General features: G+C 40.5%; 1 protein-coding gene across 2 annotated transcripts in view; it reads right to left on the bottom strand.

The window, feature by feature from the left end:
* The window catches only part of NOX3 (NADPH oxidase 3), a 29,293-nt gene extending 13,630 nt beyond the window's left edge, over nt 1-15,663 (bottom strand). Inside the window, exons 1-7 of one of the 2 annotated variants that reach the window (XM_028723743.2) lie at nt 15,479-15,663; nt 15,119-15,214; nt 14,269-14,379; nt 12,862-12,946; nt 7,144-7,289; nt 6,282-6,463; nt 5,542-5,671 (exon numbers count right to left, since the gene is read on the bottom strand). In XM_028723743.2, the coding sequence (XP_028579576.2) occupies nt 5,542-5,671; nt 6,282-6,463; nt 7,144-7,289; nt 12,862-12,946; nt 14,269-14,379; nt 15,119-15,214; nt 15,479-15,523 (795 nt within the window). In that variant the 5' untranslated portion in view covers nt 15,524-15,663. The remainder of the gene's footprint in view (nt 1-5,541; nt 5,672-6,281; nt 6,464-7,143; nt 7,290-12,861; nt 12,947-14,268; nt 14,380-15,118; nt 15,215-15,478) is intronic. The other variant, XM_028723744.2, reaches the window with a different exon arrangement.
* Nucleotides 15,664-16,042: the final 379 nt, after the last annotated feature.

The raw sequence follows: 16,042 nt of genomic DNA, 5'->3' as shown, positions 1-16,042 counted from the left end.
TCTCCCGTTTTAGTTTTAGTATCGGAAAAACAGCTTACAATGGCTTATTTTAGTCAGCAGAGGATATGCAAAATGGATGTGCTTTCATTTATTGACTTTGCAACTCAATTATACCAAAGTACTTAGATTTAAGTTTCTCTTTAATTAATACTTTATATATTAATAAAACCAAGAATAACAGTATGCAATAGGGAGAAAGACGGGGCAGTTGCCCTAGTCTGTATCCAATGCTGAACAAAACTAGATCATGTAGCTGTTTGCAAATACTATTGTTTAATCTTTGTTCTTTTAATTCTGCAAATTCACACATTACCATCACATTTCAGCTTTCCTTAAAACTCTCATTATTAAAGGAGCTGATTTATATTCCCACATCATCAATGCACTGGGTGCAAATGAATGGAAAGATGCTAGTTCCAATTCATAATAATTAAAATAATCATTATAAAGCCCACAATTGGGCAATACGTATTGTTATCAGAACCAGCCAAAGTGATGCAGAATAGTTGTCTATAAAATTCTTGAACCCTTTGACACTGCAGGTTTTCCACATTTTTCATTACCCTCCTCCCCAGTTTTCCAGAGTATGGTACCATCACTGAACTGGTTGTAATGATTTCTGTTGAAATTTAACACTGATGACATTGTGGCAAAAAAATACACTTGTTTGTATCCACAGGGGATGTTTTCACTAGCAGAAAGAGGCACCTGATTTTCAATCATTTCCCCCTGACCTACTCAAGCCTCATTTGCCTTATTCTACCCCATTCCAGAGGGTCCCTCAAACATCAAGGGCCATGGTTTGGGGCTGGGGGTCACTTACAAATCGATAGCAGAACCTGCAAAAACAAGTGTCCCAGTTTATGGAATGATACGCTTTTTTCAACCAGCACAAAGCCATCTGAAGTGACTTGACTTGGGGAAGAACTGTGTGGTGGGAGCTGCCCTGTCCTCCTGGCCTGGACATTTTTATCAGCTGTGCTCCTAAATCTGATCTGGGGTATTGGATGTTCCCAGGGAGGAGCCAGAACTGCTACTGACTTTGCAACTTAGCAGTCATACTTGAGGACAGGAAGTTAAAGATGCAAAAAGGAGGTCATTTATGGCCCACAACTCTCTCTAGCCTCATTGCATGGTGATGCTTTCACTTAGGGGGTAATGTAAATGGCAACTATAGCCTTGCCCTCTTGTCTTGAATGAATTGTCTTTTTAGTTGCAGTCTTCGAGACTAACAAATTTATAATGGGTTAAGCTTAAAAGGACTCTAATCCATAACATTGGGCCATATGAAATTTGTGGGTCTTTAAGATGCCACAAGACTCTTCACTGATTTTCCTGTGGCAGCCTAACTCAGTTACCCTCTGGAACATTAGCTTTATTTTTATTTTATATAATGAAATTTATATACCACTTGATTGCAAATAGAACAGCTAGGTGGTTTAGAAACCCCCCCCCCAAATAATCACATTGTCAATAAAAGATAAAGTTAAAAAAGATAATGTATTTTAAATAAAAATACTATCTTTAAATAAAAGATAAAGTTAAAAAGATAAAGTATTTTAAGCAATCCAAAATATAATTAAAACCAACAGTTAAACTAAAAACAGATTAAAACACATGTCAACTTCTACATGTCTGGATAGGTTTGCCTAAAGTGTTTTTAGCAGGCATCAAAAAGTGTACAGCAAAGTTACCTGCTTGATATCAAGAGACAGGGAATTCCAAATTGTGGGTGAAGCCATACTAAATTATTGATTTCTTACAAGTGCAAAACAAATATTAAGTGATACCTGTAGGAGTGCCAGTTCTGCAGTTCAGAGTGGTCAAATGGGCATATACGAGGTAAGATTATCTGAGTACCACAAGCTTAATGCTTGCACCAGGGAGTCTAAGGTGGCACCACAAGATCAAAGTCACTCCATTGCATCAACATTCTTCACCATAATAGGGTTGCTGCTCAGGCTATAACTCATCTCAGCAGAAGGACTGGAGGTAAAATATTGCTCTGGCTTAAGAAACTGCAGTGGTGCAAGTCACCGATGAAAAGTAAATCATTGGCCTAATTACTAGCTACAGAAAAGCGAAAATCAACCGTCTTTCTTCTTTCTGTTTGTATTGCACAGACAGAAAAACCCTGCTGAGGAATTTTTAAACTATTTGATATCCTCCCTGAGAATTCAGCCAAGGCTTTCAAATATGCTCCTTTGATCCTTTCGCAAGCAGCTGTAGAAAGTGCTATCTTTAAAGTGTTCTTTTTGTTGGAAATGAATAGCCTTTGATGACTTGTTGAGTGACCAAAGCTTCTTTCCTTGTATTCAGGACACTTGCCTTGTGCCAAGGTGACAAATTCATTAGTCCTGACATTAAATGATATTGGACAGGCTGATGATGGAAGCTGAGGATACAGGCTTTAGTACTCTAAAGGTAGATCACCATCACTTGGAGGTGAACCTGGTCAAATCTATGAAGTGTGTTTCTTTTATATATGTTCTAAACAACTAATAACAGTTTAACTAACATTCTTTAAAGAGATGATTGACTTCATTCCTTGGCAAGCTTGCTGAATTCTCCATTTGTGACACTTTTGAGACCCACTTTAGACCTAATGTTGATGGCCTTTTTACTGTCCTGGAAACAGGCATTTCCATTTCAATACTACTGATTATTATTATTATTATTATTACTACTATTATTATTATTACTATTATTATTATTCCCTGCCCATCTGGCTGGATTTCCCCAGCCACTCTGGACGGCTTTAAGTGATACTGTTTAAGCGATACTGTTCATATAGGCTTTGATTTACACCTTTGTGTGATTTGATCAGTGTTGACCAGTTATTCTCATGTGCTCAGAGAGATTAATAAAGTTGAATCTCAAAGTCCTCCAGGAGATATTCTCCCAGTTTGCTTGTGGGTGGCTTAGTGGTGGCGTTGTAAATCAGAAGAGTTGGGTTTTGTTTTTTTAAAACAATGACCTGGTGACAGTCAACCAAACATCCTTACCCAGCGCTGTCATGGCACAGGCACAAGAAACAAATCTTGAAACTCCTTAAGGAGTAAGATAGATGGCTGTAACATTCATTGCTTATTTAACGCTCACAAAGACTTCTTTGTGAATGTCTACATTGGGAATGTGGTAAGGAAAGCTTCCTTCTTGGACATCCTAATATCTATTGAGTTCCACTCAGAGGAAATCTTCCAGGAAGCAGTGAATGATCTGTAAAACTAAGTGGTATGTGCCAACATTGTGTTTTCCCAACTTCAATGTGTTTGTCATCTGTTTCATAGACCAAATCATCTTAATCTGGTATGACTTTGAGATTCAAGATCCATCAGCATTCAAAACTATGCAACAGAGACTGGTCTTCCAGCCTCAGTCTGCCCTCAACCTTGCCTATCTTCTTACTTACTATCAGTCCAGAGCACTGGCTGTCAGCTTCCTCCTTCTTAGACTCAGTGTTGCACAACTCAGAGGAGGATGCTCACAAAAGTAGAATTAGTCGGCATTGCAAGTCATTTGCTCTGGCTCCACCTACCCTTGGTCACCTTGAGTTCCACCCTATTGGTCCCAATGGGCCTCAGCCACCACTGAAAGCACAATGAAGCATCAGCTATGAAACTAGGGAGATCTGTCGATCTATTAATCTATCTACAACACAGAAAGCTGCTTTATGCTGAGTCAGAGCATTGGTCCCTCTAGCCCAATACTGTCTACAATGACTAAGCAGCTCTCCAGAATTCCAAGCAGGGGTCTCTCCCAGTCATACCTGGAGATGCTGGAGGTTACCCCTGGGACTTTAACCATGTAGAGCAGGTGCCCTACCACTTTCACAGCGCTTCCCCAATCTTGAGTACATTCCTTTGGGTGTGCAGGGAAGGAGACGTGCCTCACTGATGTTATGCTCATTAGTTTCAGTGCACGGTATTGCAAGACAATGGCTGTCTTTATTCACAGTATTTATTTCTATGGAGACGCTAAGTTTTTTGAGATACATTAATATGCGTGCAGGGTAGTAGCAAATAATAGTTTTATGTGGGAACCAATCTAGGTCAGTCATTACAATCCTTCTAAGTTATTGATGTATTTTTCCCCCATTGTATTTTAACATAGTAATTTTATTCCTGCTTTCTTTCTGCCCAATCCTAATCTTTTGTGAATAGTAGCCTAAAAATATCTTAATAAATGTTAGATTTTTGTCACTCAAGAATGTGACAAGCATGCACATGATGGTTACTTAATTACCCCCTGTGGATTTGCAGTCTTTGGAGAGTTTGTTTTTGAAGAAGAATTCAAACTCTTAGACAGCTTACTTTTGTTTTCTCATTTTGTATTTTTTTAAAAATGTCTTGACATAAAATATTGTTCTTTGCACTGGGTGGTCAGACTGGCAACATTATTCTAATCAGAGAATTATAGGCACAATATGACACATAATGAAATCATCTAATAGCTTGGAAGGCATTATTGGCAAAGACGGTCAAGCAAATTAATTGGGATTTTTAAACAGGTGCCACTGCAATTCATTTTATACAGGAGGCACTCTTGTTTTTCTACAACCTTGTAAACAGAGCAACACTCTTGGGGCTCTTCCAGATGTGTTTTGTGTAGCCCTATAGCTGACTTATTCTGAAATACCTTAAATAGTTCCACAATATTTTCATTGTGTGTAAGGTGCTTTGTGCAGTTTCTCACTTTTATATGTGGCAAGGTGGTGGTAGTTTGAGCAATTTTTGTTTCATGGCATTTCCCCATTTTTTCTGACAGGAGGCCTGTCAATGCAGTCTCTAAAACAATGGACAGCTCAGACTGACTCAGTAAACCAAGTACAGTGGTACCTCGGGTTACAGACACTTCAGGTTACAGACGCTTCAGGTTACAGACTCCGCTAACCCAGAAATAGTACCTCAGGTTAAGAACTTTGCTTCAGGATGAGAACAGAAATCATGCTTCGGCGATGCGGCGGCAGCGAGAGGCCCCATCAGCTAAAGTGGTGCTTCAGGTTAAGAACAGTTTCAGGTTAAGAATGGACCTCCGGAACGAATTAAGTTCTTAACCCGAGGTACCACTGTAGTTCCTGCTGTCTATTCTCCTAATCTCCCACAGGGTCAGAATTATATCATATCACATGTTATATGCAAAACAACAACAACAACAAACACTGAAAGGGGTATCAATAATGTGGGCACATGCTCATAACTCCAACATTTATTGCTTGGTGGAATGAGGGCACAGAACATTTCTCAATCTGAACCAGATTTTCCCAAACTTAGATCTCCAGCTCCTTTTGGACTACAGTTCCCATCATCCCTGACAACTGGCCCTGCTAGCTAGGGATGATGGGAGTTGTAGTCCAAAAACAGCTAGAGACCCAAGTTTGGAAAACCCAGATTCTGAACAATTCCCTCCTTGGAGTGGATTGGAAGAAGTGCAATCACTCTCTAAGAAACAGCAAAGTAACAATAACACTTTTAAAAAAATCTGAACAGCAGCACATCTGAAAGGGCCTAGAATGAGGCAAGAAGCAAGAGTCATTCTTACCACAGGGTCATTGCCAGAGAACTGTGGCAAAGGACATTGACCTGATGTTTCCCACTCCAAATAATGATCTTTGCAGTAAGTGACATTGTGCAGCAACAAACTCTGAGGGGTCTGGCCACGGATGAGCTGACTAAACAGAAAAAGAAAAGCATTATAAAGCTAGAGCTGAATAAAAAATGGTCTTTGACATTCCCTTTTCACTTGCATTACCATCAAAAAGTCCCTCTGTGAATTAAAAATCTCGTGAGCCTTTCTTTCAGCACACATGGAATAACACAGTGGTGGTCAGCAGTGTCCATCACAATGGGGCAGTGCCAACAGAGGCATCTTTGCTGCTTATATGGGCAATGTGCCAGGGTAAAGCTGGGCAGCAATGAGGTCAGGGCTGTTCAGGCACGCTAGCGCAGCCAGTCCAGTGCTCCCCCCAGCGAACCAGGCAGCCTCAGCTTCACTCTTGCCCTGCCTCATTCTGGGATGGCAGTGTGGTACCACCCCACTGTATCAGCCATTCCTGGTGGCGGCAGGCTGGGGGAAATTGTGGGTAGGTTACAGCAGGAAGCAGGAGTGTTGGCCTCTTAGACTGTTTCTATGCTGCCCTCAAAGAAGTCCACTATCCCTCTTGCATAAATTTATAATATGGGTGATGTGACTTTGGGCACAATCTGGTAGGAAAGCAACACACAAATGATGACTTCTGATGATGATGACATTGAGTCATATTGAGGTATACTGATACTCACCCCATCCCATGGATAGCTAAACCAATGAAGAAAACAACAAACAGGTGATGAGTATACCAGAACACCTCATAGAAGGACCTTGTGATGATCTCTGTAGATGAAGTCATGATCAGAATTAATGACACAGTGATCAGGAGACCTGTCATTCCAGCAGTGGTTGTTAGTATTTCAGTTATTGTATTCTTTTTTTGGGGGGGAAGAAAAATAATAAAGTGGTTTTATAGGACAAATGAATAAATGTTGTAGCTTCAGCATAAAAATAAACACATGAAAGATTTGGGGGGTTTTAATCAGACATACTGGGTTGTTTCTAAGTATTACTCAGAGTAGACACACTGAAATTAATGGGCCTAAGTTAGTTATGTCTGTTATTTTTAATGGATAGAACTAGCATTGGATGCAACCTATTGGCACTGATTATTAAAACTTAGGTTTGTGCTGGAAAGTGGTATAAATAATATTAGCTGCAATTTGTTTGCTTCTGTGAAAGGATTACAGGAAATGATATGATCGAAGAGGTAGCTGTTTTGCTACACTGGAGTCCTTCTGAGGGAATGAAATAGAGCAAGATTCAATGAAACAGAAAGGTAAGAATGAAACCCATGCAGATTAATCTAGCTGTAACTTTCCAAAAGGCAGGTGTTAGGCAATAATGAGTTATACACATGGTGCCACATTCTTCTTTCAAAATAAAGTGTGCTTGTGCAGACATCTGAAGACACTAAACATTTGAAGACTTTTTGCTTCTATTGTTTCTGGTGTGTGTGAGAGAGAGAGAGCAAGAGAGAGAGAGCACGCATTTTCAAGACAGGGGAAACAGTCCAATGACAAACACCAGCCAATCCCCAAAATGCCAACTTACCATGTCATAGTTCCTGATTGGGTTCAAGTAGGATTCATTAGGGCTCTTGCCAATGTCTGACAGTTTACTGCTTAACTCTCCTGCTTGTTTTGACTGGCTAAGATGGTATCGCTCTATGTTGATCAAATGTGCAATGATGTGAATGGCTTTGAAAAGAAAGAGTTGTATAAAGTGAGGACCATAATATGAAATATTGGAAGCAAACAGATTCTTATTTCATGGATGAGTCATTGGGTAAACAATGGCTGGCTAAACATGTATTCCCAGAATAGAGCTGGGTAGCCTTGATGATGGTGATGACAAATATTTTTCCAACAATGGTCAGGTAATGAGTTATGTGCTTGAGAACATAGCTTGGTTTACCTTTTGCATTCAATTTCTCTCTCTCTCTCTCTCTCTCTCTCTCTCTCTCACGTGTGTGTGTGTGTGTGTGTGTGAGAGAGAGAGAGAGAGAGAGAGAGAGAGAGAATGTTACAATATAAACCATGAAAGGTTGATATTATCCCTGAATACATATTTATACTATAAATCAATATAATACTGTTTCAGTTCATATGTGATACATAACGTTCAAACATGGGGTGGTTCAGCCTCTCTCACCTTTATCTTTTATCAGGGCCTGCAAGACAGAGCTGTTCCGCCAAGCCTTTGGCCAGGGCACAGCCTGACTCCCTCCTTTGGCAATCTACCCAATGGTTGCCATCAATTTGATTTGAAGTAATTTTTTAATGAAATGATTTTAAAATGTTGTCTTATTTTATTGTTGTTAGCCGCCCTGAGCCCGGCTTCGGCTGGAGAGGGCGGGATATAAATAAAAAAATATTTTTATTTTTTTATGATGATGATGATGATCTTTCCACTTTTTCTACAGCTCTCCTTATCATTTAAAACCTGTGAATGCATGCAGGGGCCTGGTTTTATTCCCATAGGTTCAAAACACCAGAGTCGTTGCCCTATTCACTTCTGTGGGATTGCAGAGGAACAAGCACACAACATTGTCTTTCCCACTTCTGTGAATGAGGCTGCCCTTGTAGGCAACGTGCTGTTCAATTTACATTGAAGCCTTTTTGTGTGGAAGATGCATAGACCCCCACTTTTTTGCACTGTGGAGAAATGTGTGTGTTTGCCCATTGTAGTGTATAGAGCACCTCTTACATTCAAAACATGCCCATCACACGTCAGCAGCTATGGAAGAGCAGGCCATAAATGCAAGTCTATGATCATACATAAGTAGTTCATATGTGCTATTATTACTTTGTTGCACGCTAGTCTATAATTTTCCATCTATCTCATTGCTGGATTGTTTTATGGAGAGGGGGTTAGTAAATGAGCTGCAATTACAGGTCATTATCCATCAGTTCAGCATGTAGAAAAAGAGCCAAACAAGAGAGATGTCTTGATACATTTAGCTAATCTGTGTTTGTTCTCAGTGAAGCATATACAGCTCTTATTGAACTGGTGCACATACTTATTCAAGAGAGTAAAAGCCACTTCTCTGTCTTTCTGCATGCCTGTCTGGGATAATAGTTGCACTGAAGTTAGTCACCTTTTAATTAAGTACTTAAGCATACCCATTACAATCAGTTTCCTAACTTGTATTATATGGATTCTATTCTATTCATCAAAATGTTAAAATAGCACAATTTAAAATAAAACAAAAACATATTTTTAAACAGTTTAAAACTATCTAAAACATTTAGAAGCATCTCTTACACTCAGATTTATTAATTTCACAGTTACCGTGCTCAGAATTGAACAGCCATGTCTTAACCTGCATAGATTGCCAATGCCTCCCATTATTTACACATCTCCTATACCGTGATCGCCACCATCCTGTAAATTATTCCTAGTCCATTAATAGCTTTCATGTCTTATCATAAATGCATACATACAAACATAGTTAGATAAAATCCCTGTTCCATTCCTCCCAAGGCAGAGGCCCTGAGCAGTATCTGTGGACAAGAAAGTAAAAACTAGAGGGGAATCCCAACCTCTCAACAACAATGTTTCCCATGCATCACATAACCAGCTCTGTCTAAAGCAGTCTTTCTCAACCTGTGGGTCCTCAGATGTTGTTGAACTACAACTCCCATCACCCCTAGCTAGCAAGGCCAGAGCTCAGGGATGATGAGAGTTGTAGTCCAACAATATCTGGGGACCCACAGGTTGAGAACCGCTGGTCTAAAGGGAGCCCCATCTACATGTATAGGGTTTTCCTGCATAGGAATGAGAAACACGGCTGGGTAGTTTCCCCATCTTTGTAGAAGAAGCCCAAAAGTAGCACTTTTCAGACCCAGTTAATCATGTAGGAGCTGGGAGGAAAATCTCTCTCCTGAAGCTGCTATTTGTATTGGGAGGAAATCTCCCTTTGGTGGACTTTAAGTTAATGCACCTTTAGTTTGATACCTTGAGGAAACTAAAACAAGATCAATTAATACATTTCTATTCCTGGAATGACTTGTTAATTAAAAGGGGGAAATTGTGCTTTCTTCAGGAATCCATTCTTATGATGAAAGGAAAGTGGTATGTTGCTGGGCTGATAGAGAAATATAACTCCACGCAGCACTGCAATGTGTTCTGCATTCCATGCTCTTTTGAGGTTTTGAGCAGAACAAAAATTCAGCTGACTGATCCTGGTGGGAAGTGTGCCATCTTGGAGCCCTTCCACAGTCCTTCTTGAAGGCAAGGGAGTATCAACAGCTGTTGGGCAGAACTCTTGAGCCACTGATCCTATTATTTAGACTCATCCCTTTTGCACTGGATCTGCATTGTATGCAGAAGGAATGAATCTAAGTTGATGGTTGGGTACAGGCGACTTCACACTTACATGAGGGTTACAATCGCAGGTACCGCACATATATGTGAAATCATGTATAGTGGGGAACAGCATCTAAAAAGCTTGTAAACACCTTGCAAACCTCTGGAACCGCGTGAAAAATTCATTTAAAAAACCAGCAGCATTTCCTAGTCTTTCCCCCCACTCTTTTCACACCATTTTCACAGCTTTTGTGCTCTTTTGGGGCCATTTTTGCCCGTTTCACACCTTTTTTGCAGTTTAAATTGAATTATTTATTCATTTCCCAACACCACACACATACACGGTTGTATGCGAGTTGAACCTGTGTAAGGAGGGAGTTGCCTGTATAACAAAGAATGTAATATATGTCTTTTTAAAAATGGGGGGGTGTTTAGTGAATGTATGGGAGAATGTTTATTTATACAATGGCTGATGATAAAGAATGGATCTGAGTGCCGAATTGTTGGTGGGAACTATAGAGGGCATCTGGGAACATCTGCTGGAGGAAGGAAAGCCAAAAATACACACTACAAACAGCTAAAAGCAAGCGGTCTTTTGAAAATCTATGGCTATTTCCAATATGTGAGACCTAAGGTTAAAAGATCAGGAAGAAGGCCAAGACAGAAGGCTGTGTTCTGGTTGTCTTAGGACTCCTGAAAGTACAAAAGATCAGGGAGTGGGAACCTGTCTGAAAAACAGCATATGATGGAACAGCATATGAGGGTCTGGGAAACTACCCCGATGACCCCAGATCTATGCCCTCAAATGCTACTCACTCATAACTTTCGTCATGTTTGATGAAAACTGGAAAGTATAAAGCAAGGACTTGTGCACCTAGGATTTTGGAGATCAAGAAGACAAGTCCAGTGGTCAGAGTGCATCAGCCAAACTCTTCACCTCTTCACCAGCTCTGCTCAGATTGGCCATCAGAGGAGGTATGCTTGAGTAAGTATGAATGGATAGGGATAATGTTTAGACCATGGGTAGGCAAACTAAGGCCTGGGGCCGGATCCGGCCCAATCGCCTTCTAAATCCGGCCAGCCAATGGTCTGGGAATCAGCGTGTTTTTACATAAGTAGAATGTGTCCCTTTATTTAAAATGCATCTCTGGGTTATTTGTGGGGCATAGGAATTTGTTCATTTCCCCCCCCCCCTTCAAAATGTAGTCCAGGCCCCCACAAGGTCTGAGGGACAGTGGACTGGCCCCCTGCTGAAAAAGTTTGCTGAACCCTGTTTTAGACCTTGTTATTGACTAAATAAGGGACGCGGGTGGCGCTGTGGGTAAAAGCTCAGCGCCTAGGGCTTGCCGATCGCATGGTCGGCGGTTCGAATCCCCGCGGCGGGGTGCGCTCCCATCGTTCGGTCCCAGCGCCTGCCAACCTAGCAGTTCGAAAGCACCCCCGGGTGCAAGTAGATAAATAGGGACCGCTTGCTAGCGGGAAGGTAAACGGCGTTTTCATGTGCTGTGCTGGCTCGCCAGATGCAGCTTTGTCACGCTGGCCACGTGACCCGGAAGTGTCTGTGGACAGCGCTGGCCCCCGGCCTCTTGAGTGAGATGAGCGCACAACCCTAGAGTCTGGCAAGACTGGCCCGAACGGGCAGGGGTACCTTTACCTTTACCTTATTGACTAAATAATTGATTGCAGCATAAAGGTGTGTGTTTGGTCTTTGGCACTCCTATCCGTAAGATCCTCCTGTTTAAAAGGGTAAGCCCTCTGACCCAGCAATTAAATGGTTAAAGGCACACATTCTGCATAACAAAGGATCTGTGTTGCTCCTTGGATGTAGTAAAGAAAGCTGCAGAAAACTTTGTAGAAAACTGGAATGGTTTGGAGAAGAGCAAATGCTCCTGCCTCCTGTGAAGACTGCACATTTTCTAGTAACTAATGAGAGGAGAAATTTCTTGAGAGAATGCTGTCTCCTGCCAGGGAGATTCAGAATTTTAAGTCTTGTTTTATGCTTTTATCCATTTAGGTTTTACATAATTGTATTTGGATTTGCATGGATTCATTTTGTTTCATCTCATTTTTATTTCAATTTAATATTGCATTTTCATATTTGTTAAAAGAGGGCCATTTTCTTTCTTCTTCTTTTTTAAAGGGGCAGGGTAGTGCTATGCCAGGAAAAATCAGGGTGGCATTCAACTAAGTTTTACTAAGAGTAGACCCATTGAAGAGAATGGACCTAACTGAGTCATGATCATTACTTTCAGTGGGTCTACTCTGAATAAGCCTTAGTTGGCATTTTAAGCTTGTTTATGCTGCAGGGTTTCGGTGGATCTAAACTTCAGTCAATGTTACCTTGCGTTACTTTCATTCTGTTAAACCTTTGTTTTGTAATGATCTGATGACTAGATAGAAATAAAGGAAATTGAATCTCACCTGCTACTAAAATATGTAAGAATTGCAAATCAATAATAGGGGTACCATAAGTGATACCAGACAGAGTTTCTTCCTTTTCCCAAAAAACAACTGCATTTATTCACTCCCTCAGCAAGCCATCCCTGAAATAACAGAACTGGTCTCCATCACAGCAGAAAGTGATGTTATCAGAGAGAAGGGAAAATGCACACTTTCATTGAAAACAATAGATTCTAAGGAGACATATTTGAGAACACTGAGAGTGTCTCTGGATACCAAGGGTAGAAAGCTGAGTTCTTCAGAGATCCCCCCCCCAAGTATTTTATATTTTGTTTGCTCACACCTGAATTCCAAATATTCAGGCATTTTACTGAAAGTGTGTGGCTAAAAGCAGGGCCAGGCCACACATACAAGCCTGGCCCTCAGTGTCCCCACATGGGCCAGTTCCACATTGGACCTCCCTGCATTAAGACTGCATGATTAGCACTCCAAATTCATAACACTCCAGACAAAACAAGGAAGCCTACATTGTAAGCATTAGGTTAAAAAAAAAAAACCTACTTGCATTCACAGCTACTCCATATGCAATAGTCTTGTGAAATGTGACACTTTTGTCAAGTTGTCTCCTCAGGACTCCTCCACAACACTTGATGAAAAGGGGGGAAGATATGCATCTTAAATCATTTTTATGAACTTGAAATTGCATGCAAACATAATTATAAAGTACAGTTTATCTAGTCCAGAATTTACTGAACATAGCTGGAATACTGCAGCCAGAAGCAATATTGAGAGGTGATTCCAAGATTCACCTATGCTCACTCCTACAATAACAAACTATGGTTTATCATTACAAGAATGATCAAAAACCCTTAGGGAAAAAGGAGATGGTGCTGCTGTCACTGATAATGGCGAGCTACACTCCTGAAAAACTGTTACAGAGTTTCTCCTCACCTTGGAGAAGTTTGATGGCATGGTCCTCCTCATTTCCTTGCTCAAAATTAGGCTGGGGAATTTTGAGAGGCCATTTTGAGAGGCCAAACTCAAGTTACGGTAATTTTGGCTGTGGTTTACTGTAACAAGCTAGCTTCACAAGCCAGTATCTTAAGTAGGCTTCTTTAAGTAAAGTATAGTTAAAGCTAATTGAAGCTTGTCCAGATTGGGCCATAATGCTAAACAACTGGTGGTTAAAAAAAATAAAAATAGTAGCAAAAGCTCCCAATGTCCTCCCTGCAGCTATATCAGCTGAGGAGAAAAGAAGAGAGAGTGAATGAGTCTAAGTCACCTAGGCTCACTCCAGTAATGATAAACTTTTGTTTTTGTTTTTATTATGTATTTTCTCTTTTCATCTTGTATTTTTATGCTGCGAAGTGCCCTGAAGAGTGGTATGCAAATAAAATGAATGAATGACCTTTAAAGCCCTAAACAGCCTCGGTCCAGTATACCTGAAGGAGTGTCTCCACCCCCGTCGTTCTGCCCGGACACTGAGGTCCAGTGCTGAGGGCCTTTTGGTGGTTCCCTCACTGTGAGAAGCCAAGTTACAGGGAACCAGGCAGAGGGCCTTCTCAGTAGTGGCCCCCGCCCTGTGGAACACCCTCCCACCAGATGTCAAAGAGAAAAACAACTACCAGACTTTTAGAAGACAACTGAAGGCAGCCCTGTTTAGGGAAGCTTTTAATGTTTGATGTATTTTAATATTCTTTTGGAAGCCGCCCAGAGTGGCTGGGGAAACCCAGCCAGATGGGCGGGATATTAATAATTTTATTATTATTATTGAAATATTATAGCTGTATTTGCAACACTGTGATAAGTCTATGGAAAAATACACTCCTATAAATATCCACTAGCAGTCACATGCTACAGTTTATCAGTTTCTTTTAAATGTGCATTTATAACAAGAACATTATCAGTGAACCTTTTCAATGATTGTTTAAAAGGCAATACTTGTGCAATAGGGAAAAAAGTACTTACAAAACTTGTTCCCCTTAAGAATGAAACCAGGTTTCTACTAACTGGTAAGAGGATTAGCAGGCAGTTAAAGTTGAGGCAGGTGGCAGAAGCTCTTGCCCAGGCAAGCGTGGACTAGACACAAAATGACAAAATGTGTTACACATATGAAATGAATAAAAACACAAAAAATGTTTTAGCCCCCCAAAGCTGACAAATTACCATTTGATTTTATGTTTCACAGCTTTACAGCCAGGGAGGGCAATTCTGCCATACAGCAGGGTGAAGTGACCTGGTGTGTGTGTGAAATGGATGAAGGCAAGATTTGGAATCTTAATGCTGCAACAAGACTTTTAACGTTTTGGTCCTCATCACTCCAAGACATCATTGCCAATGGCCAATGGCCAAGAATGATGGAGGTTGTAGTCACAAAGTAGCTGGAAAGCACCGAATCGGGGAAGGCTGTAGTAGTATAATGTCACAAATCATATCATGTTAGGTAGTCAGGAATATTATGATGTCCCTGCAGTAAGTGGTACTGCTTGGGTAAGAGGTGCATTACTGTATAGATACATGATTCAGGAAACAATGGATAAGTTCTTTTTCTAATCCAGTTTATGACTAACAAAAATGAATGAGATATGGATGCAGTATACTTCTAAATCACAAAACTAAAACGAATCAAGTGGGATAAAAAAAAAGCAACCAGTTAGGCTGGTTTTAAAATTATGGGGCATTTGGTTACAAAAAACGGGGGGGGGGGGAGACACGAAGCAGAATGGCATGCAGATCAGTGAGACTAAATAAATAACAATGCAGAAGCACATCCAAGAGAAAGCCTGGTTAAAGGGGCATTTAACAAACTTTTACTTACACCCAACATAACCCGAGTATAAAGATAGGCACCCTCCTCTTCATACCAGTTGAATGTGTCAATAAACAGGTATAAATTCATTCCCAACCACAATAACTACAGTAAATAGAAAATATATTGAAGATCAATTACAATTACAATGTTCTTTTCCTCTTTTTCTTTTCTAATGCAATGTATAATTAAGAAATTTCACAATTGCGTTGTATTTGTCAAAAGAACCCAATTCTAAACAGAATGAAACTTTTGAGCATCAGTTGTGTGAATGATAAAAATGAAACATTTAGGGGAAAGTGGAGAGTTCCTTTGAAATATCAGAAAATGAATCAGAACCAGCAGCTTGATTATGAAATAGATACTTACAAATAACAGAACTGACAAGCTTTCATTCAAAATCCAATACACCATCTTGATTGTCTCTGTTCTGTGCTAGCAACAATTCACTCCCTTGTAATACAAATTGAATTCTCTGTATCTTCCTCTTGCTGCATAATCAGCTCTCTGGAGCAGCAGCCTAGGAATATTCTAATTAAGGACTTCCTACCAGATGTCGATCTCCAAGGGGGACATAGTTTGTGATGTGAGAAACTAATCTAATAGGCAGTTTCTGTCCAAATTATTTTGGAATAAATGAAAGGTTTATTAGAATCAGTGAATCCCAGCCCCCACCCACCCAGCTTCAAACAACAGGTTTCAAATACACCCTTGATTTTCCCCACCCACCCACCCCTTACAAACACTGGAGATTAGGAAGCTGTCTTATAGACTGAGGCTGGTCCGTCTACTTCAACATTGTATACACTGACTGGCAGTGGTTTTCCATAGTTTTAGATAGGGAACTTTTCCCAGTCCTACCTGAAATGCAGGGGATTCAACCTGGGACATTCTGCATGCCAAACAGGTGTTCTACTCTATCACCAAGATGTG

The sequence above is a fragment of the Podarcis muralis genome, chromosome 3, assembly GCF_964188315.1.
Source record: "Podarcis muralis chromosome 3, rPodMur119.hap1.1, whole genome shotgun sequence".
NCBI lineage: Eukaryota > Metazoa > Chordata > Lepidosauria > Squamata > Lacertidae > Podarcis > Podarcis muralis.
The sequence above is the reverse complement of the archived record's forward strand: the minus strand, read 5'-3'. Positions and strand labels throughout refer to the sequence as shown.